General features: G+C 39.7%; 1 protein-coding gene across 2 annotated transcripts in view; it reads left to right on the plus strand.

Moving 5' to 3' along the window:
• The first annotated feature begins 3,730 nt into the window (after window positions 1-3,730).
• Window positions 3,731-27,167, plus strand: part of AP2M1 (adaptor related protein complex 2 subunit mu 1) — a 43,373-nt gene continuing 19,936 nt past the window's right edge. For both annotated transcript variants that reach the window (XM_088132032.1, XM_007431522.4), the window contains exons 1-4: window positions 3,731-3,870; window positions 13,547-13,663; window positions 25,548-25,813; window positions 27,042-27,124. In XM_088132032.1, the coding sequence (XP_087988158.1) occupies window positions 13,590-13,663; window positions 25,548-25,813; window positions 27,042-27,124 (423 nt within the window). In that variant the 5' untranslated portion in view covers window positions 3,731-3,870; window positions 13,547-13,589. The remainder of the gene's footprint in view (window positions 3,871-13,546; window positions 13,664-25,547; window positions 25,814-27,041; window positions 27,125-27,167) is intronic.

Raw genomic sequence — 27,167 nt, forward strand, 5'->3', positions numbered from 1 at the left:
CCATTTCCAAATGTTATCTGGTTGTTGTAGACTTAAAATATATTTTACCCCTTGTTGCCTTGGCAACAGAGCTGGCATATCTGTCAAGGTCACTCTCTACACCTGGTTACTGAATTAATCCATTTTCTGGGGTCATGCAATACATGGAACCATGAACTAATTAAACACATCAGCTTTGCATAATAAATGCCACAAAAACTTAACCATGTTTAATGTGTTGCATGAATGGATCCATCAGGTGCTCATTTAATGTGGTTAAGTTCTGAATCTGGCATCCGAGCTGAACATCAGGAAAGATATTCAGTGTTCATAAATTAGATCACCCTTCTCCGAACTGGAGTCTCCCAATAGGAAGACTGGGATTAAAATCCCTCAACAAATGAGGCCTTTAGCCAAGTCTGGCAAAAGAGAATTTAAGCATGTTTACATGAAATTTTTCTCTTGATGCTTTGATCTATTTGTAAGATGTAAAAGCCGAGTCTGGTGCTGACCTGAGTGTGCTAGATGAAGCGGGAGACTGCAGCCTCCTGTGGTCAACATGTGAGATTTACTGGTTTCTTTCTGCATTTTCACAATTGCCTGATCAAGTTCAAAATTAACACAGATTTAGCAGAGGGAATGCTTGGCTGCCCTGAATCCCAACTACCATTTAAATGTTCCTATGCATTTCCATAAAGCAAAGGAAAACGTCAGTGACCAAAACGGTTCACATTTGCAGGGCTATCTAGTACCTGTTTCACGGTTGGACACTGGAAGACGACAATCAGGATAATCTTCTGGGTCTGGGAACATGGCAACATCAGGTCAAGATAAAATATCCCCTTGGGTACAAGGGTGTATGTGTGTAAATGGTACCCCTCTTAACCTGGAACTGCTTAGTTCTCTACAATAACCTGGTCAAAGGAGTCACACACTAAACCTGGTCACAGGATAAATCTCACCTAGAGCTTGTTCTTAAATTCAGTTGCCATAAAATTCATGTAAATGGATCAATCTAATACAGAGAATATCCTCCCATATATTGATTCTATCATATTCCGGAATACAACATTCTCTGTGGAATTGATAATCTGTAACACCAGCAAACCTCTTACAACATTTCAATGGCTGCCAAATTTGGGCAATTAGAGTTATCCTTAAAACTACCTGTTGACTACAAACTTCTTAGCAAATTCAAGTTTTGCATTATCTGCACTGTTTTCAGGGAGGCAGTAAACTTGGACAGCACAATTTTCTCTAATCAAATGATATTCTCCCGGCAGGGCAATCTATTTCAGATTATGTTAACACTCAGGCATCACATCTGGCATAAAAGTGAAACTTGTAAAACATTTCAGCCTAGTTCACACAACAGGCTTAATAAGGTGGAAGCAAGGCACAGGGACGATGTATGCAAGCTGGAGTTGGTTAGCGTTAATCTTAGGTTGTTTTCTCTTGGCTTAGAATCGGGTGCAAACTGGTTACTGAATTAACCAAACTGAATTGCTTTATGGTTTAAAGTCTTTTGTGAACGCAGAAATTGGGTTTATTTAGTAATCAAATTAAGTAAGTTATGTGAACGTGGCTCTGAAATACCATAAATGTGTAATCTTACCTCCACCCCAAAGAGAAGATAGTTGCTACATTTCAGTTCAGATACAGTAATTACAACCAGCATGATTCTCAGTTATTGCAACAAAGATGCCCTTTGACCACCAATTACATTGAAACAACTTCAGGAGATACTTGGTAACATTTTGCTTTAAACATTCTTTTTCTGTCTCTCAAGCCATTTTTAATAGTTAACTTGGGTATACTGTGTCCTGTATAATGAGCAATCCCTGATATACAGGCAGATGGAGATGGCTCCAAACTTGTATTTTTTAATACAATAAAGGGAAATCATTAAATACAAAAGGAGCACTTTAAATTGGGTTAATTATATTAACTTTAAATATATGTACCATACCCAATTTGGGGAAGGAGGTTCATAGTTTATCATTTGCTTGTGGGTCCCTGGAGTGGGGAGAATGGATGTCTGAACTGCAGTTTGTTGCTTTAAAAATTGTATTTCTCAAATGTGATCTGTTTGCTGAGCACTTTTCCAAATCAAGCTTCGGCTTCTGTTCTGCTAGGGGCAAAAACAGAGATCTGTCTTGGAGGCTAACATTTATGGTCAGTGTTTGCATAACACACTTGACCTTATGGAGGTTGCATGTGTGGCTTAGTATGTTGTGACACTCCAGTCAGTTTAGTTAATTTATAGTTTTTTGTGGAAACCCAAAAAATGTAATCAAGTAAAATGTACATGCACCCCCTTTGCATTGTCCATATGTTGGGTTTCACAACTTTTTTTTTTAAGATAGGGAAAATTCCTTATCCTGATACAAGTACTATATTGCTTCCATTTTCATAAGACTGATGTGAAACTGTTCTAGTGATGCTGTAGGTATTGCTCACTGATGGATAGCATTTACAGTGTGTGTGTGTGTTAGAGGCTGAACTTCCTTTATGGGCAAAAAGTTGGGCTGTAAATCAAAATATTAACACTTAAGTGTGAGATTCATATCAGTCCTAATACGCCCTGGAGATCAGAACGCTAATGTGAAATATCTACCACGTGTCACCTGCTTTGTTGTTGTTCAGTCGTTAAGTCGTGTCCGACTCTTCGTGACCCCATGAACCATATTGCGCCAGGCCTTCCTGTCTCTCTCTCTCTCTCTCTCTCTCTCCTGCCTCTCTGAGTTTGCTCAGTTTCATGCTCATTGCTTCAGTAATGCTATCTAACCATCTCATCCTCTGCCGTCCTCTTCTCCTTTTGCCTTCCATCTTTCCCAGCATCAGGGTCTTTTCCAAGGAGTCCTCTCTTCGCATTAGGTGACCAAAATATCTGAGCTTGAGCTTCATTATCAGTCCTTCCAATGAGCAATCAGGCCCACGTCAATTTGATCCCAAGGGCCCTGAGTCTGGTTGACTCTGATGCCAGATCCAGCCTCCATCCCAGAACAGTATTTCTCATGTCATGAGTACATGTGGTTGTAACATGGGCTGCAGCTCAAGGCCTGGGAGTATCAGAAGGCTGGCTGTGCAGACAGGCTCAACCGCATCTAGGGGCTGCATTCGCACGACATGCTAAACCTGTTTTGGCTTAGCTTGTGCAAACTCGGTCTGTTCGGGGAATTTAGGTGCCGGCGTGCCACGCGAGCCCACCCCGGATAGAGACTCCTTCAGAAACGCTAACAGCGGCGCAAGACTCCCCAGCGATGGCGCTCGTTCCGTGGGCCGAGTTCACACGTGTAAACGGAGAGGCAGGGAAAGGGCCGCCGTCCTCCGTGCGTCGTTTCTGCAAGGGTAAAGCATTCCGAGGTTATTCACACTTGCCTGTGGCAGTCCCTACACGTGCTCTCTGCTGCACTCATAAAGGCAGCGGTCACAGGGGTTGCTTTTAGCCCACCTATACCAGCGAACACATTACAACAAACCACGCACCTATATAGGTACCGGATACACACACAGACACAAATATTGATTGATTGTATCGAGTCTACACATTGCCCAAAGCTGTAACGTGCCTCGAAGATATTAAAGCCTGCCTATCCCGTGATGCCTTGCACGCCGTCCAGGCTTCGATCGCGGTGCATGCTGGTCTCAAAAGTCTCTTTCCTCGGCGCCGGGATCTTTCACCGGTTCGTAACCGCCCCTCCCGAGTTGCTCTCCTCCACCCACGAGGTGAGCGCATGCGTACAGCGTGCCGGGCGTGCCTCGCGCATGCGCCCGGGGCCGCTGCTGCAGTGATAGCTGGGGGGGCGGCCGCCATCTTACCAGTTGGTGGAGGAGGTGAGGGCTGGATGCGGCGGCTGCTCTTGCTGCTGCTGCCGCCGGCGGGACCAGGTGAGTCGAGACGTGGCGCATCCTGGGAAGGAAGTCCTTGTTTGCTTTGTCTGAGGCGGGCCAGGAATGGTTTTCTCTGGAGGCTCTTTCCGCTCGCTCGCTCTTGAATGAACGGCTCCGGTCTCCCGCTCTTTTTTTCTGAGGCACCGCTTCTTTCCTGAGGGAAGGCTCCGGAGGGGGTGCCTTCCAAAACTCGCTATCCTGGTGCATGGCGCGGAGGGGGAGGTTGCAGCCCCTCCGCTGCCGTGGGAACTCCCTGAGTGACTTGGGCCCGTCGCGCTTTCTCCGCCCGGCTGACCCGCCGGGGCTGTTGCGGGTCGCGCGTGCCGCCTGGAGCTTCTGTGGGCCTCAGCGGGGAGGGATGAAGGTTTCGTAAGTCTTCCTTCAGAGTTCGGGTGGGGGCATTTCATGTATCGTCGTTCTTATCATGAGCGTTTTCATGGACAGGCTTGTAAGTCCTATAAACCAGGGTTCCTCAACCTCAGCAACTTTAAGATGGGTGGACTTCAACTTCCAGAATTCCCCAGCCAGCCATGCTGGCTGGGGAATTCTGGAAGTTGAAGTCCACCCATCTTAAAGTTGCTGAGGTTGAGGAACCCTGCTATAAACCACTTCGTTACAGTGGAGATCCATGCAAAAATCGTACAATCTATAACTCAACAGAGTAAAGTAATAAATATAAATGGACATGGTTTTTCGGGGTTCTCTAGGTGAAATCTTTCCCCCCCCCCCCGGCCTTTGAGGGCCTTTAAATCTCGAACATTCCAAGTGGAAAGCAAAGGGCCCCTGTTAGTTTCAAGGGAGGAGAACTATGAGATCAGCAGAGGACCTCCTGGCTGGGCATCTGCTGAGAACAAGGGAGGGGATAATGGGCCTTTTCCCCAATTAGCTGCTTTTCAAAAAGGGCAGACTACAAATTCCATCCCTGGCTGGGTGGTGAGTACGTTCTGTTCTTTGACTACATTGATAAAGCATTAGGACTACATATAGTGCTGTGTTTGAACTATTCAAGTTCGGTGGGAAAAAGTCTCTAAAGCTTCTCTCTCTGATTCACTTGTTGCTTGTTGTCACTTAAGCCCATTCGATAGATCTCAAAGATTTGGATAGGGTTGAGAAGGAGCCTTGCTGGTGGGACAACCTTAGAAGGTTGGATGTCAGATTTGTGATATCTGGGTCTGTGATTCCAGGCTGGCTGGCTCCTCAACATTTGGATTTTGGTGCTGCCACATTAAACAGACAATAAGATGGTGTAGATTTTTTTAGTCTGGAGACTAAAGGAGCTCAGGAGAGACTGAAACACATAGCTTATTTAGTTGAAGTTTGGAGGACAACTTGTTTTATTCAGATCATGAATGTCACAGTTACAAGCTAAGGAACGTTTTATTTGTTTTAATTGGCAAGATGTCAGCAATAATAGACCACAGTTTGTGTATCAAGGCTGAGAACATAAGAATTTCCTGTGCACAGATGCCTGGACTGTGTCCACGAGATTTTGGCTGCAAAGGAAAATCCTGTCACTTCATGATAAGTGTGAAGGATGGCTGCTTGTCTATTTGTATGAGGGTTGGGGGAATTACGTGTGTTGAATTAGCAGAAATCTAAATTAGTGGCTATCATTAAATGACAATTAATTCATTTGTTGCAGTACTAATGTTTACTCGCTTGAAGCTGGTTATTATGTGCTGTAGTTCACAATACAAGTTATTAAATTTACTTATTAGATTTCTATCCTGCTTTTCTATTTCTTCAAAAATTATGGGCCTATTATGTATAATAGTTTAAAGTAAACTACATTAGCATAATTAAAATTAAGCTGTTACAGACTGGCTTCAGTGGGAGTGCATGATGTACAAATATGATAGATGGATACTTAAAGTGAAAGTCCATACTACAAAGTGTTTGTTGGAAGCAATGCCTGAACATTAGGAGAGTGGGGGTTAAATGTATCTCCCGAAGGAGTGTATAGCCTGGGAGCCATTCAGGAAAAGGGCCTTTCCCATGTACCAGAGGCAGATGGTCAGGCTTCTGTCAGTGGGAGATCTTCAAAAGGCCCTCTCCTGCTGATAGTAGTTCTACAGATAGATACCAAGCTTTGAAGAGCTTTAACAGTCAATACCAATAACTTGAATTGTGCCTATGAGGCTCTTGGTAGGTGGTTCAGGTCTTTCAGTGTAAGTACTGAATGATCCTTGTACAGTGGTACCTCGGGTTACGAACGCCTCTGTTAATGAACTTTTCGGGTTATGACCAGCTCCGGCCGCAAAAATTTACCTCGGTTTGCGAACTCTGCCTCGGGGTACGAACAGGATACGTGGCCATTTTCCCTCCTGTGACACAGTCCGCGGCCATTTTTCCGCCCCTGACACGTGGTCCGCGGCCATTTTTCCGCCCCTGACACGTGGTCCGTGGCCATTTTTCAGCCCGACACGTGGTCCGTGGCCATTTTCCGCCCCTGACACGTGGTCCACGGCCATTTTTCCACCCCTGACACGTGGTCGTAGGGAGGGGGACTCTCCCTCCAAGCAATAGCTGCCTCCCTGTCCTCCATGCCAGAACGGATTAATGGTAATTACATTGAACCTTATGGGAAAATTTGCTTCGGGTTGCGACCAATTTGGGGTGCGACCAGAGTCACGGAACGAATTAAGTTCGTAAACCGAGGTTCTACTGTACTTGACTGCTGCATTTTGCACCACTGGACTCTATTTGCGCCATTGGGCACTTTTCAAGGTAGCACCAAGTATGGTACATTGTAGTTGTAAAGGCAGATTGTAACCAGGACATGTGTAACTGCTGTTAAGTCTGGCTACTCAAGAGGAGTTTCAGTTAACACACTAATTGTAATTGTGCAAATGTCCTCCTTGCAACTATCACTTGTAAATCCACTGATAGCTGGTGATCAAGGCACACTCAAACTGTGGTCATTCTCCTTCTGAAAGAATACGATCCTATGCAGGGCAGTCCTTACCTCAGTTCTGGACTCCAGTGTTTACTTTACTAACAGCACTTCCATCTTGTCTTGTTCGCCCTTATTTATCTGTTATCAAGATTAAGCATCATTCAAGAATACTTTTTGGTTCCTTAGAATCAGGAGCACTGTTGCTGTGTCATTAGTATGCTGATTGCATCCTACTTAAATGCTCTAAATGACCTCCCCCAATGGTTTTGTTCAGATGTTGAATAGTAAAGGGCCTAAAATAGAAGCTTGAGAAACACCATATGTCAGAGCCCTAAGCATCAAGCAGTAAACCATCAGCACCACCTTTTTCCAACAATTCCAACAAAAAACTAGAATTACTGCAAAAGGATGTCCCCTAGACCCAACTCTACTACACAGTCCAAATGAATACCATAATTGATGTTGTAGAAAGCTTCACCCTCCCACCTCCTTTAGTTCCCAGTGTGGGTCCACAGTGTGGGACCACAGTGGCCAAAGAGGCTCAGTAACATATCTCAGAAAAATCCTGCTTTAAATGGGTACAGAAAAAAGTGTTGGCCAGATATGTCTGTAGTAGCAAGGACACCACTTTTCCAGTCATTTAATCCAAGAATTAAATATTTGAGACTGCCTCTGATAGGTATCTTGCAGGTGGAGATAGAGCTTTTTTGGCAGTGATTTTATTATAGCCTCCTTTATTTTCCAGTTTTTATATACTGCCCAGCTGTAAAAATGATAAGCAGTTGTAACAGAAAAACATAAATGTATACAACCACAGTAGAATATATACATTCCAAATTTAAAATATAATGAACTTTGTTAAAATACTGAACGTTAATGTCTTTTAAGAATGCAGAGATTCATCCCATACTTAAAATAGTGTTAATTACCCCCTGGATTATGGAGCCAGTCCCAGCCTGTCTGATTTAATCAGACAGGAGGAGCAAAGGTTGAACCTCATTTTCCTCTGCACCCGATCTCCATTTTTGAGATCTACAAGCTGAAAAGAGTCCATATGATAGGGGTTGTGAACATTACTTGCATTCTGTTCTTCTGCCTATCCACTTCATTGTACTCATTTCCTTGATTATTGAAGGTCCTGAGCTTTGTTGGAGGGGTACTTAGAGTAATGATGTTAGCCACCTGGATCATCTCTGTATTCCATACATGAACCAAGTCCTTGACCATATTGCCAGCAGATGAGGTAGAAAATTCCCCAAACACATTCAGAAACCTACTGTATCTGTATCCATCAGGCATCTGGGTCAGATCATTTTAATTAGTCTTCCACCTCTGATGTGGTTTATGGCAGCTGCCAATCTAAAATTTAACCAGAAAATGCTTTGTTCGTGACAGTGGAGGCACAGAAAGCGCCTCCATTTTCATACTGCTAACACCAGCCATACATAATACCAAGACAAGCATATGCCCTAGTGCAAGATGCTGGGCCGAGATGCTAATTGAGAAATATTTATGGATGCCATAGCAGACAAAATCCTGAGATGTTCTTGACTGGGCAACCGCGGAGTGGACTTTCAAATCCTGCAAGGTAGAAAGTCGAGTAGTCCACTGCCATGCAAGAAATAGCTTTCAATAGGATTAGGAAAAGAGATTGTTCAACAGGGTGGGTGGTGCATTATTAGTATCCCAACATTGCCTCAGCCACCAAGATGCAGCGGCAAATACTCAAAATTAGGGTATTGGATAGTCAGTGAGGTCATTGAGGTGGAATTCCTGTAGATTCCTATGCTAAAGCATAAGGCTGCCCTTACTGTTTTGATATTCTGGTAAACTTGTATTGACTGAATATGGGAGTTTAGAATTCAACAGCAGAAATCTGCTTACATGCTTATGGATAAATCTGAATATGTAAGTCAGCATATTAACCTCAACTGTAGTTTCAAATTAAATTACCCCTGGCACCATTACCCCATTGCCTTCCTAAAACTATTGCTGTCAGGAAGCTACTTAAAGTATAAAACTGTTTTTAACTGTTTCATTGCATCACTTCTATTTGAATAATGCAGAGTAAAAGTGAGTTTACAGTAGAAATTTTCTATCATTTTTTCTGGAATGCCTACTTTTCCCTTCAAATTATTTGTTGCTAATAAGGAAGTCTGATGTAAAGAATCAGCAACTGAGGTAAAATGATGCATCTGAAGGGAAAGATAAGGAGCCAGAGTAGAATTTACTTGGTTTACTGTTGGCTTTTATTCTTTATCTTTGAGGACAGGCTTTCTTTGAATAATCATTTAAAGCCATTGCTCCAGACAGGAGGTAGAGTTGAAACAGCAGCATGCAGAAGTGCTTATGATAAACCATTTTTTCACATTTAAACCACTGCAAAAAAACCTTTTGTCCAAGGGAGTCTAATCTTCAAATTGGCCCTCACTTGTTAGTAGTTTGTGGAATACTGCTATGAAAACAAGAAAAAGCAATCATGGCAATAGTTCTGAGCGTATATGAATGATGCTGATTCTTATTAATCTGTATAGTAGTACAGAAGGATGAAATACATTATAGTCCCTATGTTAACAGTAGTGATTGATTTGTCGGAATTAAACCTGAATTCCAGTGGCTGCTTTCCTTAATATTAAAGAATACAATCTTGATACCATAAAATTAGCTTCCAAAGCAGCTTGTCCCATTGTTGGGCAGCATTAATTGTTAGAAATGTTTTTCTGTTGTCCAGTTGAAATCTTCTTCTTTGTAATTTAAACCTGTTATGTGTCCAGTGGACAGAAACTAGAAGAATTAATTTCAACAGGGTCAAAAGCAAAAGCTTTCTGTATATCTTAGCTTCCTAAGTCCTCTTTCCTATTTTTTTCCTCATTGGAATGCTGTGCAGGTACACTTCAGGTATTTTACTGTTGAGATCTTCACAATTTTTCTGCATTCCCTTGAACATTTTTGTCTGTGGAATCCCACCTTGTTATCTGAACATATTGAGATTGGCTTTTGTGAAATCCAGTGCACGTGTATTTGGTGCATTTGGTTATCTGAAAAAGCAGACCCTGCACCTGTGGGAAAAATGCTAGGAAGAAAAAAAATTTTTTCAGCACCAGACTGAGTATCTTGGAATTAATCTCCCAAACTCTTGTGTAGAATTTAGTGGAGAGATCTGCCAAATTAGGCTTTTGGGCTCCTTAGTAGGGCAAACTTGATAGGATTTTATTGGTTGGGAATTTATTTAACAACGTTAATACATTTTAGTGTTTCTTTAAAGCTGGAGTTATGTCATAAAAGTTGTATGAGTGCCACCATTTTAGCATATGTTGAGTCAATGATCAAAGGCTTCCTTGTCAACTTGTGTGATAGCACAAGTTGTGTAGCCTGAGTGAGATATTTTGTGCCATTATGATGGCTATAGGACTCTGCCTATGGTCCCTACTCTATATTGTGTAATCAAACTCTTTCTGCATACTCTTGATTTTCATTTCAGGCAGAACTATGAGGACAAAGGTTCCTCTTTCTGATTTCTGTGGAATAGCTAAGAAGAGTTACTTGAAAACATGAATCTATATTTGCTATGGAAGAGTTCTTAGTAGACATGTTTCCTGAGTCAGATTGCTTTGTAGTATATCTTACCTCAACATAATATAGACATTCCTATTAGATGTTTGGTAACTTTCTACAGAAAAGAGAATTAAAACAACCTATTGTTTAATCAAGAATTTTCTAGTGCTGTAACTCTGTGGCTGAAGTGGTTGACTAGCTCATCAAACCGATGTGTAGTATTCTCAGAAAGTGAGGGGATGGGAAAAAGTGCTTGCTAATGTTGTTTAGAATTAAAGCTCTCTTAAAACAATCATAGATCCTTATTTGATTATTGTAATGCAACTTCAACCTTAACAGGAATGGTTACTTAAGATCATATCCTTTTTCTTTCTTCTGACTTATAGCTAGTGGCTTTCTTGAAGCAGATTTCCATCCTGAATATATGCTACTCAGACACTGCCACGTTCTCAGGGCATGCTGATCGAGATTAAAAGTAGATCAAGTGTGACCTACAGTCCATAATCATTTCCAGAACAGAGAATTCACATGATGGTCCAGAAGATGGAGGGCAGACTTCAAATAGCTGAAGCAGAATTGGGCAGAAACAATTTAAATTTCACAGGGATGCCAAAAGGTTTTGAGAGAGATTTAGAGAGAGAAATGGAAAAAAATCTTTATATAAACAAAGATAAATAATTAGAAAGTCAAGAAATCTAGAAGAAACTTACAGTGTGACATACTTATTATATTTATGCATTTAAAGACAAAAGATATAGTATTGCAATTAAAAAGGCGGAATGTACGTCTATAGCTTGGAGTTAGAATAATATACATTTTGCTGAATTGTTCCATTGAATATACTTAAATGCAAAGATACAAGATTTTTAATATCCAGCCTCCAAAAAAGAAAGATCAAATGCATGTGGGTTACTCCATTTCATCTGGAGGCCTTTATGGATGGTGGCAAAGCCTTTGTGTCATCCCTTTACTTCCAAGTACTGCTATCCTACCTCACTGTGGTAGGGGAGTATATGCCAAGAATACATAATCCTAGCAAGGTCACTCAAGGTGTGAAAGTCATCTCAGCTGCCCAGCTAAACAAGCACTTATATTGGGCAGCAACAGTATAGGAAGATACTGGAGGTGGAAGAGCAGTTCTAAGACTTAGACAACCAAGACATAATTTCAAGATTGCAAGAGAAGACAATTATGAAACATTCCTGTATTTTACCAATAAAGACATATAGATAAGCTATTTAGATAATAAAATGTGCCTATACCTACAAAGGTCAGAATTGTATGGGCAGTGATTTTCCCTGTGACACTTTATGGAAGCAGAAGCTGGATTTTGAAGAAGCAGGATAGGAAGAGTATTGGCCCTTTTGAATTTGGTGATGGAGAAGACTCCTGGGAATATCATGGATAACCAACAAAAATAAATAAATGGATAATCAAGCAAATCAACTCAGAGTTCTCACTTTAGGCACAAATGACCAGGTCAAATTATCCTACTTTAGACATATTATGCAAAGGCTTAGCTCTCTAGAGAAATCTATAATGCTAGGAAAGGTGGAAGGAAACAAAAGATGGACATGATTATAGTGATAAAATGTGCACCACTGGAGAACCTGATAGACCAGGTTGGGGACAGATTATCCTGGAGAAAATCTATATGGTTGCTAAGAAGTGACAGTGACTTTATTTTATTTAGTTTATAGGCCTCCTGACTCCCAAATGACTCTGGGTGGCTTATAACTAAAAACTTATTAAAAGAAAATACAACAGACCAGAATAGCAAAGTAAAAACAAATCAAATCAAAATAAAACAAAGCAAAGCAAAATAAAAAATCTACAATCACCCAGTCCCCAAGGCCTAGACCCAGGTCTTCATCAGTTTCCTGAATGACGTAAGTGAGAGCTGCACATATCTTTAGGGAGAGATCATTCCACAGGGCAGGAATTGCAACTGAGTAATTATGCTTTCTGAATCCCAAATGATGACATTCTTTAATTGATGAGATATACCCTGCTGGACCAAACTAGATGGGTAGAGACAACTGGAGGTAAACGGTCTCTCAGATAGCCAGGTCCTATGCCACGAAGTGCTGTAAAATTGATAACCAGCATCTTGAATTGCATCCAGAAGCAGGGTCATAAAGTGTAGGCGTGATACAGAAATATGATTTGTGTTTAACTCATTTCTTTTATTCTATTTTTAGCATATGGTTTTATTAATGTTGTGTGTTTTATATTCTGGACTTTGATATGGCTTAATGGCTAATCATGAATGAAATAGTGCCCCCATCGTTGTGCATGCTGCTGCATTCTGGTCCAGCTGCAGTTACCTGATGGTCTTCAAGTTTAGAGCTTGAAGTAATTTAGAATTACTACAGTAATTCAACTGTGAGGTGACTAGGGCATGAGTGTCAGTATCTTGGATCTCTCCAGGATCTCCCCCTTAATCCAGTAACTGATTTACACAGTGTGCAAATTGAGATGGGACAAGACTTCTATTGTTGGGAAACCTTAATTATTAAGTTGGAGTATTTCAGAATTTATTGAAGTTGGATTCATGAATAGAAATTGGTAACTGCTAAATTAATTCATTTGCTCTAATAAAGTATTAGCAGAGAAACACAACTTAATGGGAAGTTTATTATTACTATAGATTGAAACAAAATATCTCACTGGGCCAGCACTTGAAATACCATGTGGCTAAATGAGAGGAAAATAACCAGCACATTTAAACCAGGGATGCTAATTAAATCTGGAATTAGAGTAGATGTCTGTGAACATGATTGGGCAATGATGCCTGGCCAAAATGTATCATTACTATATTTCAGTCCAATAGGATCATTTAGTAGTGAACTTTACTGTATATAGACCTTCAGAGATTACTACTTGTTGAAGGCAATTTCTCTGTTCATGCGTCTAATTCAGGAGTAGGGTAAGGAAGTGTTTCTGTTAAGCTTGGGAGATGTGCTCAGCACAAGCTAATTCTGAGAAGAGCAAGGTTGGCACAATACTCATAAATTATCTGTTACTTGTCCGAGGTATCAGAGAAGCAGAGAAGTGGCAAGTAGATCTGTGGACTCTGATCAGTTCCCTGCATATTACAGTGGATGAGGATATTAAACATTGGTTTGCCAAAAAGCCGATTGGTAACTGTCTGCCTTGCAACATTATTGCCTCTACTTTCTTTTTAACCATAACCATGAACTTTCTCTTCTGTAACTATAGATAAGATATAAGCACCATGGGAAGAGAAGACTAAGAATTCATCATGATTGGAGGCCTGTTCATTTATAATCATAAGGGAGAGGTTTTAATCTCCCGTGTCTACAGGGATGACATTGGGTAAGTACTTCACAGAGTCTTCATCCTGCATTGCTTTTGAATCCTGGTCCAACTTCTTGTAACTTTTGAGCTGCTGTTGCTATACATTTTGTGCATGTGGAACTCGTGTATTGTGTGTTGCATCCAGGCTGTGTTCATTTTGTTCTCTCTCTGGGTATGTGTTACTTTGCATTATTCCCAGGCACTTACAGTGAAGAAGAAGCATTAACTGAAGTAACTCTTTTTATGTGTTGTTTTGAATCTAGTATATCTTTGTTCCTTAAATATAATATTATTCATTAGCTTTAAGTATAATATTTGTATCAGATCTAGAGAAAGAAATACTGTAAATTTTCTCAAGAGTATTTTAATGTAAACTGAACCCTTTTATTTCCAAAGTATATTTCTCTGGTGTATTTCTTTTACATACAACTGTATATGACTGGTTTTTTTCTAAATACTTTGTTACAGTTGCATAAGAAATAGGAATTTAGGAAGATTATTGTTTGAACGTTATTATTAGAAGGAATTTGAAGGGTTTTTTTACATTTCATTTAAAAGATTTATATGCTGCCTATTTCCTTAACAGCTCTGAGCGGTTTACAAAGAAACTATAGAAGCAGTATTAAAAACATGCCAAATATACAACTAAAACAGTACGTTAAAAAACCTAGCTACATAAATATATTTTAAACCCACTCCTAAGTTGTAGAGTTGTAGTACTTTCTTCTATAGTATAGAACTCACATACTTTTTCCATCAAAGATAGAAAATGTTGACTCATTGTGTTCAATAAAGACATGACCTGGTACACTATTTTGTGTATTATTTATTTAATCAGAATTTCTTCATTAGCTGAACTTAGGTGAAGCTCAGATTATGTTGTAGATCCAGTATTGCTGAATTAAGTGTAATTTAAAAGGTTTACAAACTTGCACTGATGTGAATTTTTTCACATCAACCCTGTGAGATAGGGTTGAGAGAGACTGTTCAAAGTCACGAAGGGAGCTTTCAGTGGCTGAGGGGGAACCAGAACCTGCCAATTCAACACCTTCAACACTATGCCATACTGGCTTCTCAGTCCAGCATCCCCTGAGGGAATTTTTACTCTGTTGGACATTTGGCTTGCCTGTGGTAACTCATCTGTCTTACTCTCATCAGCACAGTGAGCTGCTTTGATTTGGTTTTTAACTTGGGAAATTTCACTTATTTTAATACTGAGAATTTGGCAACTGAAAACTAAATGGAAATGTCAAAAAAGCTAGTGCTTGCATCCTTTCGGTGTTAACACGCACCTTACTATTTAGCAGCATTATAGTCTGGTAATTCACATTTGACCTGTAAAAAGGTAATCACTATCAGATGACTAGGCATAGAATCCTTTATAAATATAGTTGAGGCACAGGCCTAGTTGCTTGTCAAGTCAGAGTATGGTGGTTTGAAAGTTGGGTCCTTGAGGGAGTTACCAGGTAGTTGAAGAAATGTTTGTCAGAATTCCTCCCTTTCCATTGGCTTTATGCTTTGTTGGTCTTGCAGGGACGCCAAGAACCAGAGTTTTATATTGCATTTCTTACTTGGTGTATAGATTTGAACCAGTTGTGTTGAATACAGGATATTGATATTTGAAGAATGAAGAGTGCTGATCTTCCTGTCAGTCACAGGTTTGGCTGTCTGCATTAGCTTGTGATACCTACACAGCCAGTTCAGCTGCTCTGTGCTGCTTTCTCTCACCATTCAATTAACAATTCAAAGATGCACTCTGAAATTGGAAATTTTAAGAAAGACTTGTTTTAAAGAGTCCACTGGAGATGGGCGGCCAATACAGTTAAATAAAGAAAATGGTTAAGTCATCTTTTCTTACCTACGAAAGGACTACAAGGGACTGAGGTAGTGTTTTAAAATCTGAGATGTGGTGGCTAACCTCAAAGGAAGCTTCTGACTTTTGCAGAAACACCTTGTAAAATGCATACATAAGCTTAGATTAATAAGCTGCATTGTTGAAATTGCTTCCAGGGTTAAGCAGTCAGCATATAGTAATATTGTGTGACATTGTTGAATTTGCTTGGAAATTAGAGTTCAATATTTTGTCTAAGCATTGAAGGTGATATCCTGTATAACACTGGGTGATGCATACTGTGAGAGATAATGCAGTAATGATCTCTGTTCAAAGCTTGCATTAAAAAAAGGGTAAGAGACTCATAGAACCTCTGATGTGATTCTCAGTACAAAGCTGTTATAGTCAAGTCTGTATAGCATCATCTTATAGATGTTCAACTCTTGCCATTGTGCTTCCTGAAACAACTGCCATTTTTAAATGAAAACTGGTTTACAGATGGGAGGTCTGTGTAGATAGTATGATAAGAAGAAAGAGAATATGCCTCAATATACTGTTATTGCTTTATTCTTTCCAGATGGATGCCACTAGTAGCTATCAGAGTTGTAAGAAAGAACCATCAAGTTAGTTATTGGTGGTGTTCAATAAACTTGTTGCTATCTTTTTCATTCTTAATGCAGTACTTCCCCAGTGACATCAGAGAAGACACTAGCTGTAGAATAAAGCATAAATGAGGTCGTTGTTGTATTCTATTCATACCAAAAAAGGCTAATATTTGATTATTTATTTGAGATTCGTCTACTGCCTGAAACTAGACAGGCTCCAGGCATCTTATATAGTGGGGCAAAAAAGTATTTAGTCAGCCACCAATTGTGCAAGTTCTCCCACTTAAAAAGATGAGAGAGGCCTGTAATTTTCATCATAGGTATACCTCAACTATGAGAGACAAAATGGGGGAAAAATCCAGAAAATCACATTGTCTGATTTTTAAAGAATTTATTTGCAAATCATGGTGGAAAATAAGTATTTGGTCAATATCAAAAGTTCATCTCAATACTTTGTTATATATCCTTTGTTGGCAATGACAGAGGTCAAACGTTTTCTGTAAGTCTTCACAAGGTTTTCACACACTATTACTGGTATTTTGGCCCATTCCTCCATGCACATCTCCTCTAGAGCAGTGATGTTTTGGGGCTGTCGCTGGGCAACACGGACTTTCAACTCCCTCCAAAGGGGTTCCTTTCCATGGGGTTGAGATCTGGAGACTGGCTAGGCCACTCCAGGACCTTGAAATGCTTCTTACGAAGCCACTCCTTCGTTGCCCGGGCGGTGTGTTTGGGATCATTGTCATGCTGAAAGACCCAGCCACGTTTCATCTTCAATGCCCTTGCTGATGGAAGGAGGTATTCACTCAAAATCTCACGATACATGGCCCCATTCATTCTTTCCTTTACACGGATCAGTCGTCCTGGTCCCTTTGCAGAAAAGCAGCCCCAAAGCATGATGTTTCCACCCCCATGCTTCACAGTAGGTATGGTGTTCTTTGGATGCAACTCAGCATTCTCTTTCCTCCAAACACAACGAGTTGAGTTTAGACCAAAACATTCTACTTTGGTTTCATCTGACCATATGACATTCTCCCAATCCTCTTCTGGATCATCCAAATGCTCTCTAGCAAACTTCAGATGGGCCCGGACATGTACTGGCTTAAGCAGGGGGACACATCTGGCACTGCAGGATTTGAGTCCCTGGCAGCGTAGTGTGTTACTGATGGTAGCCTTTGTTACTTTGGTCCCAGCTCTCTGCAGGTCATTCACTAGGTCCCCCGTGTGGTTCTGGGATTTTTGCTCACCGTTCTTGTGATCATTTTGACCCCACAGGGTGAGATCTTGCATGGAGCCCCAGATCGAGGGAGATTATCAGTGGTCTTGTATGTCTTCCATTTTCTAATTATTGCTCCCACAGTTGATTTCTTCACACCAAGCTGCTTGCCTATTGCAGATTCAGTCTTCCCAGCCTGGTGCAGGTCTACATTTTTGTTTCTGGTGTCCTTCAACAGCTCTTTGGTCTTGACCATAGTGGAGTTTGGAGTGTGACTGTTTGAGGTTGTGGACAGGTGTCTTTTATACTGATAACAAGGTCAAACAGGTGCCATTACTACAGGTAACGAATGGAGGACAGAGGAGCCTCTTAAAGAAGTAGTTACAGGTCTGTGAGAGCCAGACATCTTGCTTGTTTGTAGGTGACCAAATACTTATTTTCCACCATGATTTGCAAATAAATTCTTTAAAAACCAGACAATGTGATTTTCTGGATTTTTTTTCTCATTTTGTCTCTCATAGTTGAGGTATACCTATGATGAAAATTGCAGGCTTCTCTCATCTTTTTAAGTGGGAGAACTTGCACAATTGGTGGCTGACTAAATACTTTTTTGCCCCACTGTAAAGCTTACCCATCACAATATGAAATCAGTGTAACAGTTAAAATAACATTATCTTTCTAAGTAGGTATAGGGAGCAGCTTAGATATAAAAGGACTTGCTAGCCGTGCTGTCCTTATTTTCTGCAAAAAGTAAATGATCAATTTGTTATACATTCTGCTACTCAAGCAGTATGGATCCAAACCCTGTATACTCAAGGGCAAACTAATGATTTGTTGCTTTGGAACATTGACCTTATATCCTATGTAAGAAAGACATAATATAAAATTATACTGTATATTCAAATCTTTTCTGATTCAAAGAGTGGCATTAAAAGATACAAAGAAATTGTATTTTGTTCGTGGTGGTCAGCTGCATGTTGATTTCTCAGGAATATCATAGTACAGATCATAATAGTTTTGACTGCTGAAAAGATTGTATATGTTGATTGTATACTGTATTTCTATGTCACTTAGTGTTGTGGTCACTGTCAGCTTCAGAATTTTCCCCCGTCTTGTGGGTCTTTGGCACAATTTAGATTGCCTCTTGCAGTCTTTTTGAAACTATTTCTCTCATTTAAAACAACATAATGGAGGTGTAATTTTTTTTTTTTATGTGCCCTTTACTCTTGTTTGAAATATTATTTATGTAGCTGTTACAGGTAGTTCTCGCTTAATGGCCATTCAGTGACCGTTCAAAGTTACGACGGCACTGAACAAATGGTAGTTATAGCTGGTCGTTGTTGCAGAACCTCCACAGTCACAGGATCAAAATTCGGGTGCTCAGTAGCCTACCTGCATTTATGACTGCAGCGTGTGCTTAAACTCCCCTCACCCACCTATCTCCCCTCCCGTCTCTGCCCTTTTTGCCACTCTGCACTCTGCCACCTATCCCTGCTGCCTCCAGCTGATCTTCACCATCTTCTTCCTCCCACTACTGAGGCATGCCCAGCTGAGGCAGCTGCTAGCCCATTGCGAGGCCATGTGAGGCCTCCCCAAGCCTTTGGGAAAATACCCGCCCTCTGGGGAGGCCTGTACCACAGGGGAGCATTGTATGATCCTGGGGAAGCCTCATGTGGCCTCATGAAGGGCCAGCAGCTGCCTTAGCCAGGTGTGCCTCATCAGCATTGGGAGGAAGAAGATGAAGGTTAGCTGGGGGTGGCAGAGGTAGGTGGCGCAGTGCAGGAAGGACAGAAGGGCAGAGATGGGGGGAGATAAGCAATTGGAGCTGAAGCAGAGGTGAGTGCAGCAGGGCAGGAGAAGCATGAGGTCCTCACCTAGGTACTGCAACCAGGACTACTGGAACTGCCATCGCTAAGTGGTGCGGTTGCGTGATGTTTTCCCTAATGACCACTTTACTTAGTGATGGAAATTCTGGTCCAATCAGGGTCGTTAAGTGATGACTACCTGTACAATCATGTCTGTCCTTTGGGTGCCAGTGTAAAGGGGTGTTTTTGTCAGGTAGCAGTTACATTTGGGCTGTGACCTTATCTGAATACACACTGTATAAATTGAATTCTTGGTGGGTAAATTTATACCTCAAGGGATTTTTCTGCATTGCCATATAATTGCTGCTTACCTCTAAAGAAGAACAAATGTTAATCTCTAAGCCAATCTTGAAAGCTGGTAATTTAAATTCTAAACTATTCTGTGCTGTCCTTTTTAGTTCCTAGTATCTGAGCTGAGGGCTGGAGATGATTAAAACAAAAAATAAAAAACAAAAAATGATTGGAAGGTTTCTGCTTTTGTTTTATATGATTGAAAGCTAATTCAGATGTTGGCTTCAGTGGCATTTTACATTGTTAGATAAGAGATGGATATGGGTTTGTGCTTGTCCCATAATCACACGACCTGGTTGCTCCACACTGTACGATCCATGTGCTGCTTGCCTTTTCTTAAGAGCTTTTTTGCTTCTCTCCCTAGTCCAGCTTTTCTCAACCTGGTGTCGTCTAAATGTCTTGAACTGAAATATACATAAATTCCATTGAACATGTTAATTGACCATTGCTCATACTGGTTGTGAATTACAGAAATATGGAGGTAGGAATAGCTGGCCTAAGGAATTTAAATAGCATTTTGAAATCTTTGTGGGAGGGGGTTGCTGTCTCTTCTCTTTTTTGTTTTGATTGGGCTTTGTGCTTTGTGTGTATGTGTATGTTCTAACCTTTCTCTTGTTGCTGTCACTCCTCCTTTTCTTCGCTGACGCCATTTCTGTTCATCCCATCTCATTGGCTGCTGTAGTAATAGGTAAGAGAAGAATGTCAGGCCATAATGGGTACTTCAACATGGGGCACCTGGTGTATAAAGTCAAGCTCACTTGTATGATCAGAGTCTAAGGCAGTGTCAAATCAAAAACATTATGACCACATGAAGTTTGGCTCATGTCAGAGCAGACCAGTTTATTATATTTACCACTTAAGAGACTGAAGCCTATAGATTCTTAGATGGTTAGAAACTGGAGACTTTCCCATTCTGAAAACTCTTGTTATTTAAGCAGACATAAGAAAAGGAGATATAATGTGTAGAGAATTCATTCAGTAGCAACAATCTGTAATCAAACATCTATTAAAACAGAAGTGAATTTACCTGTGAAGTTTTCTTAGAATTCTAAACAAGCTCAGATGATTGTGATGCGAAGCTTTAAACTCGACATGAATAATGGATTTGGGGCTGATTCCTCAGGAAATTAATCCGAGGCTCTGGAAATGCTAATCAGTGATAGTTTCTGCCTAATTCATTGCATCGTTATTACCATAGGGTCTCAGTCTGTTGATGCTAAATATTAAGCAATATGTAATGCTGGGTACTTGAATGAGAAATAGCTGTCTTGACCTTCAAAGCATTAAATGGTAAATGAAAGACAGTAATGTCTTCTTGAAGCTATAACTGATAGTTGATCAGCTGATTTTACTGTGATTGAAAAACATGCAGTGAATTTTCTAGATCCTTCCCTTGTAATGACATCATCCACATGTGCTTGATAAAATATTTGCTTAGAAGATTTTTTTTACTGTTTTAGGAAGCTGATTCCACTGTTAAGTATTGATTAGGGTAATAGTAGCTTGTGATATTTTACAGTATGCAGGTTGTATATGTTCCATCAGTTGAAAATCCCTAAATATCAGTAGATTTTGTATCTTGTACATGGTAAGTTCTATTATCTGTCTTGCAAGTAGACTAAATAGAGAAGAAGCATACTTTCAATAAGATTTTGGTTTCTTCTGCAGTGTTTTGGCTAGATGCTTAGGATGATATATAATTCAATATACATATACATATACATATACATATATATATATATATATAATTAAAGATTTTTAAGAAGGAAGATAAAAACTAATACAAACTAATATGAAGTGAGAAAAAGAAGGAAATCAAAGAGAAAGCTAAAAGTGCAGAAAGGAAAAATAAATAATAGAAAAATAGAAAAAGAAAAAGATACAGCTTCTGATCTTCTTTACAGCAGTTACAGGTACAATTATAAATTTACCTCTTACTCTGTGGTTACAACTTAACTCTCTTCTTTCTATAATCTATCTTGTCTAATCATCAAAACCATAAACCATAAGTTAATTGTTTTCTGTTTTATGCAAAAAGTCTATAAGGAGTTTCCAGTCAGCAATAAACATAGATATTGTCTTTTCTCTGATCAAAGAAGTCAGTTTAGCCATCTCGGCAAGTTCTGTCATCCACCAACCATTCCTCCATTGTTGATAGTGTCAAATCTTTCCACTTTTGAGTATATAATAATTTAGCTGCAGTTATCATACATAAAAATAAGTTCCATGACATTTTTCCAACTGTTTGTCTATCAGTCCCAAAAGGAAAAGCTCTGGTCTCAATTGTATATTAATTTTTAAAATCCTCTGAGTCAGTGTGTGTATTTGAATCCAGAATTTTCTTGCTTTTTTACACATCCACCAAACATGATAAAATGTCCCTTCTTGTTCACATTTCCAACATAAATTTGAAGTGCCTTTATATATTCTAGACATTTTCTTTGGTGATACATACCAACAGTACATCATTTTATAAAAATTCTTTTTAAGATTATAACAGTGTAAATTTCAGTCCTTTCAACCACATTTTCCCATTGTTCCATCTGAATATTATAACCAAAATTTTAGCCCACATTATCATATATTCTTTCACTTGTTGTTCTTCTGTTGCAAATGTCAATAAAAGTATATACATTTTAGCAATTACAGTGCATTCGGAAAGTACTCAGACCCCCTTCACTTTTTTCAATTTTGTTATGTTGCAGCCTAATACTAGTCGTTCAAATTCATTTTTTTCTCATTAATCTACACTCAGTACCCCATAATGACAAAGTGAAAACAGAATTTTAAAAATGTCTGTAAATTTATTAAAAAGAAACAACTGAAATATCATATGTACTTAAGTATTCAGACCCTTTACTCAGTACTTTGTTGAAGCACCTTTGGCAGCAATTACAGCCTCGAGTCTTTTTCAGTATGATGCAACAAGCTTTGCACACCTGGATTGGGGGATTTTCTGCCGTTCTTCTTTGCAAATCCTCTCAAGCTCAATAAGGTTGGATGGGGACCGTTGGTGGACAGCCATTTTCAGGTGTCTCCAGAGATATTCAGTAGGCTTCAAGTCAGGGCTCTGGCTGGGCCACTCTAGGACATTCACAGAGTTGTCCCTAAGCCATTCTTGTGTTGTCTTGGCTGTGTGCTTAGGATCATTGTCATGTTGGAAGGCAAACCTTCGGCCCAGTCTGAGGTCTTGAGCACTGTGGAACAGGTTTTCATTGAGGATATCTCTGTCCTTTGCTCCATTCAGGTTTCCCTCAACCCTGACCAGTCTCCCAGTCCCTGCTACTGAAAAACACCCCCACAGCATGATGCTACCACCACCACCACGCTTCACTGTTGGGACGGTATTGGGCAAGTGATGAGCAGTGCCTGGTTTCCTCCAGACATAACATTTAGAATTAAGGCCAAACGGTTCAATCTTGGTTTCATCAGACCAGAGAACCTTGTTCCTCACAGTCTGAGTCCTTCAGGTGCTTTTTTGCAAACTCCAAGCAGGCTTTCATGTGTTTTGCACTGAGGAGAGGCTTCCGTCTAGCCACTCTGCCATAAAGCCCAGATCAGTGGAGGGCTGCAGTGATGGTTGTCCTTCTGGAACTTTGTCCCATCTCCACACAGGTTCTCTGGAGCACAGTCAGAGTGACCATCTGGTTCTTGGTTACCTCTCTTACTGAGGCTCTTCTCCCCCAATTGCTCAATTTGGCTGGGTGACCAGCTTTTGGAAGAGTCCTGGTTGTGCCAAACTTCTTCCATTTGAGAATTATGGAGGCCACTGTACTCTTGGGAACCTTCAGTGCAGTAGAATTTTTTTTGTAGCCTTCCCCACATCTGTGCCTTGCAATAATCCTATCTCTGAGCTCTGCAGGCAGTTCCTTTGACCTCGTGGCTTTTGCTCTGATACAGTATGCATTGTCAGCTGTGAGGCCTTCTATAGAGAGGTGTGTGCCTTTCCAAATCATGTCCAATCAATTTAATTTACCACACATGGACTCCAGTCAAGGTGTAGAAACAGCTCAGCAATGATCAAGAGAAATGAGAGGCACCTGAGCTATTTCAAGTGTTGTTGCAAAGGGTCTGAATACTTATGCTAATGTGATATTTCAGTTTTTCCTTTTTCATACATTTGCAAACATTTCTCAAATTCTGTTTTCACTTTGTCATTATGGGGTAATAAGCGTAGATTAATGAGAAAAAAAATTGAATGATTGTAGTATCAGGCTGCAACATAACAAAATTGAAAAAAGTGAAGGGGGTCTGAATACTTTCCGAATGCACTGTACATGTTCATCATTTGTACACAAATCTATTCCAGCTCAGTCTTACAGTGTTCAAAACCATAAATCCTGTTGTCTACTTTAAAACTTTCTAATAATAGTAAATAAGAGAGCCATTGACAACAATATCCCTCTGCCACCAGTTCTCTTGATTTTATTTTACATTCCCCTTGACAAAATTCTAGTATCTCACAATAAGTTATCCATTTGTGTTTGCCTGTTACTTCTATAAAATGCTTCTTGTGCTGAGATCCCCAGGGGTGTTTTTGTGCACAACCTGGGTTTGTATGTATTCCATATTCTCAGTATGGCACGTCTAACATGATATTTAAAATCCACATTAACCTTGACATTGTCATACCACAAATATCCATGCTACCCAAATATCAGGTCATGTTCTTCTAATTCCAAAAGCCTTCTATTTCTCAGCAGCATCCAAATCAAACAGCAGGCTGCAAAATACAATTTCAAATCAGGTAAACCCAATCCTCTTCTTTCTTTTCCATCTTATAACACCTTATTTTTAACTCATGGTTTTTCTCCGCCACACAAATTTAGATATATCCTTCTGCCACTGTTTAAATAGTGTATCAGTTGTCAAAACAGGTATTGTCTGAAATAAAAACATCATTCTAGATAAGACATTCATTTTTATCACAGAAATTCTCCCCAATAACAGTCATAGTTTCTCCCATCTTCACATGTCTTTTTTAACTTCATTCCATGTCTTAACCTAGTTATTTTGAAATAACATTTGTCATAGTGATACCCAGATATTTTAACTTCTTTTCAATCTTAAAACCCATTTTATTCAACAATTCTGTTTGATCTTCTATTTTCATATTTTTGTTAACGTCTTTATCTTCTGTTTATTTATCTTGAACCTGCTAATGCATCAAATCTTTTAATTTGCCCATTAATATTTCAGTTCCCTTTAAAGGATTTTCCAGAACCAACACCAAGTCACCTGCAGAAGCCCTTAACTTATAAGTTTCTTTTTTAATTTTTACTCCCACAATCTTCTCATCTTGTCTTATATCTCTATTCAGTATTTCAGGGACCAAAATAAACAAGAGAGGACAGTGGGCATCCCAGTCCTATTGCTTTTTATATCTCACAGGCTTTTGATAGAACTCCATTAACAATTATTTATGCTTTCTGTGAAGTGTAAATTGATCTTACCCATTTGGTAAAGTTTTCTCCAAAATTCATCTCTTCCAAAACCTTGAATAAGAAAGCCCAGTTCAAATTTTCAAAGACCTTCTCTTCATTTAAGAGGATCAATGCAGCTTGTTTTTTATTATGTTGCTCCATATATTCTAAAATGTCCAACACATTTCTAATGTTGTCCTTTAACTGTCTTTTAGGTAAAAACCCACATTGATTCTCATGAATAAATTCCTGCAGAATTATTTTCAGTCTGTCAGCTAGAATAGTTGTGAACAACTTGTAGTCATTATTCAATAATGATATCGGCCTGTAGTTTCTTGTTAAATCTTATCCCTCTTTAGGTATTAATGCTATTCATTTATTCATCTATTTTCTCTAGAGAAATGTCACTTCCTTTATACAAGTTGGAATAATATCAATGAAATGCTTTTTGTATGGCCGCATTGTCCATTAAAACAATATTTCCTTCTTGTAATTTCTATATAATTTTGTTTTTGTTTTTTCTTTCCTTTTCTTAATTTATATGCTAGCCACTTCTGGTTTATTTGCAAACTCAATTTTTTTGTTTTACATAATTAAATTTTTTATAATTTATTATTCTTAGTGCTTTGGTCACCTCACTCTTGCCTTCCTACCATGTTCCAATTCTCCAGGCGGAATGCAGTGGATGCCTTCCGAGTCAATGTCATCCATGCACGACAACAAGTGCGTTCACCGGTCACCAACATTGCCCGCACCAGTTTCTTCCATGTTAAACGTTCCAATATCTGGCTGGCTGCTGTCACCAAGCAAAATGTTAATGCTGCTATGGTCTTTGAGTTCCTCTACAAAATGTGTGATGTGATGACTGCCTATTTTGGAAAGATCAGTGAAGAGAACATCAAGAACAACTTTGTGCTCATCTATGAGCTTCTGGATGGTAAGGATAAGTTGTTCAGGCTCACTTCTGGGAATGCACTTAGTAATGGGTTCCAACACTAGCATTGTAGGCTTAGGGATGCTTTTATTGTATAGAGTACATAAAATCAGCTCTGGGGTAATAAATTTAAACTATGTTTAGTGTAAAGATGCTAGGCTCCATGTGTTCTGGTTTGCATTTAGTTTTTTAATGTTAAAACAAGCTAATGATGAGGGCAAAGAAAAAGCTGAATGTACCCCAATGGAAGAATTATTTCTTCTCTGTAAATATTTGACTTCTGCAACGTGCATTATTGATCTGGACATAGTTGAGATAAGAAGATTGACCTGCAGAGTGAATGTGATCATGTAGTGAACCTAGTTCTTGGTCAAAAATTTCAGTGTTCTGTAAATCACTTTCTATAGAACTAAATTGGAAATTGAAGTTTAAAGTTTCATGTCATGCAGGTGAGTGTTACACAAGCACTTCTAACTTCATGTCTAATGGTAGGTTAACATGCTGCGCAAATGGTTTAGTAATTTCATCTATGTGACTCACCAGATGTTGAACTAGAACTCCTAGCGTCCCTCCTGTGGTGATTAGAGCTGCTGGGAGCTACAGTTCAGGAGCATTTGGAGCAGGAACATGGGGTTGGGGTTCAAAATCCTGCTTTCAGGTTATGGTATTTAAAAGCCTTTTGGGCAGGAGAGGAAGCAGGATGGCGATAGACTTGCATATTGCCACAGGCTGAATAAAACTAGCGAAAGCTCGGTGTTATTTTGTATTTGTATTGCAGGTGTGGATCTTGAGAGTCTTGTCTATCTCCTCTTGGAAGGAGGTAGTTAATGGCAGTTCTCTCTTTCCAAAGCTTGACTTGTCTATGTATCCTACGATATCTGCTACTCTGCTGTTGTTTTCTTAGGTTTTGATTTTTATGCCATGCTCATGTGAAAATCAAAACCTAAAGAAAATGCTGCAAAGATAGATCATTCTGCCGCTGTTGAATTATCCTGCTTCAGAGCAGGTTTCCTTGGAAGTCGTGGTTCTACTGTCTTTAAGGGGTTTGTCATCTTATTTTAACTGTTGCTAACTGTAGGCCAGCTAGATTGCCCCTTATGGGATCAGCACGATAACATATGGTGTGGGGAAACTTTCCTTGAGCAGTGTTTACTTGTCATTTGCACAAAGGATGCAGCTGAAAAACTAGCCTGGCTGTTGGTTTTCTCCAATAACTGTTTACTTTCTGTAGAAATCCTGGACTTTGGTTACCCTCAGAACTCTGAGACGGGAGCCCTGAAAACATTCATCACCCAACAAGGAATCAAGAGCCAGGTAAATGCAGGATAATATATGTATGCATGTTTTAATTAATCCT

This window comes from Python bivittatus, unplaced genomic scaffold, assembly GCF_059951505.1.
Source record: "Python bivittatus isolate LINGU-HERP-01145 unplaced genomic scaffold, Pbiv_v1 ctg000980_np1212, whole genome shotgun sequence".
Lineage (NCBI taxonomy): Eukaryota > Metazoa > Chordata > Lepidosauria > Squamata > Pythonidae > Python > Python bivittatus.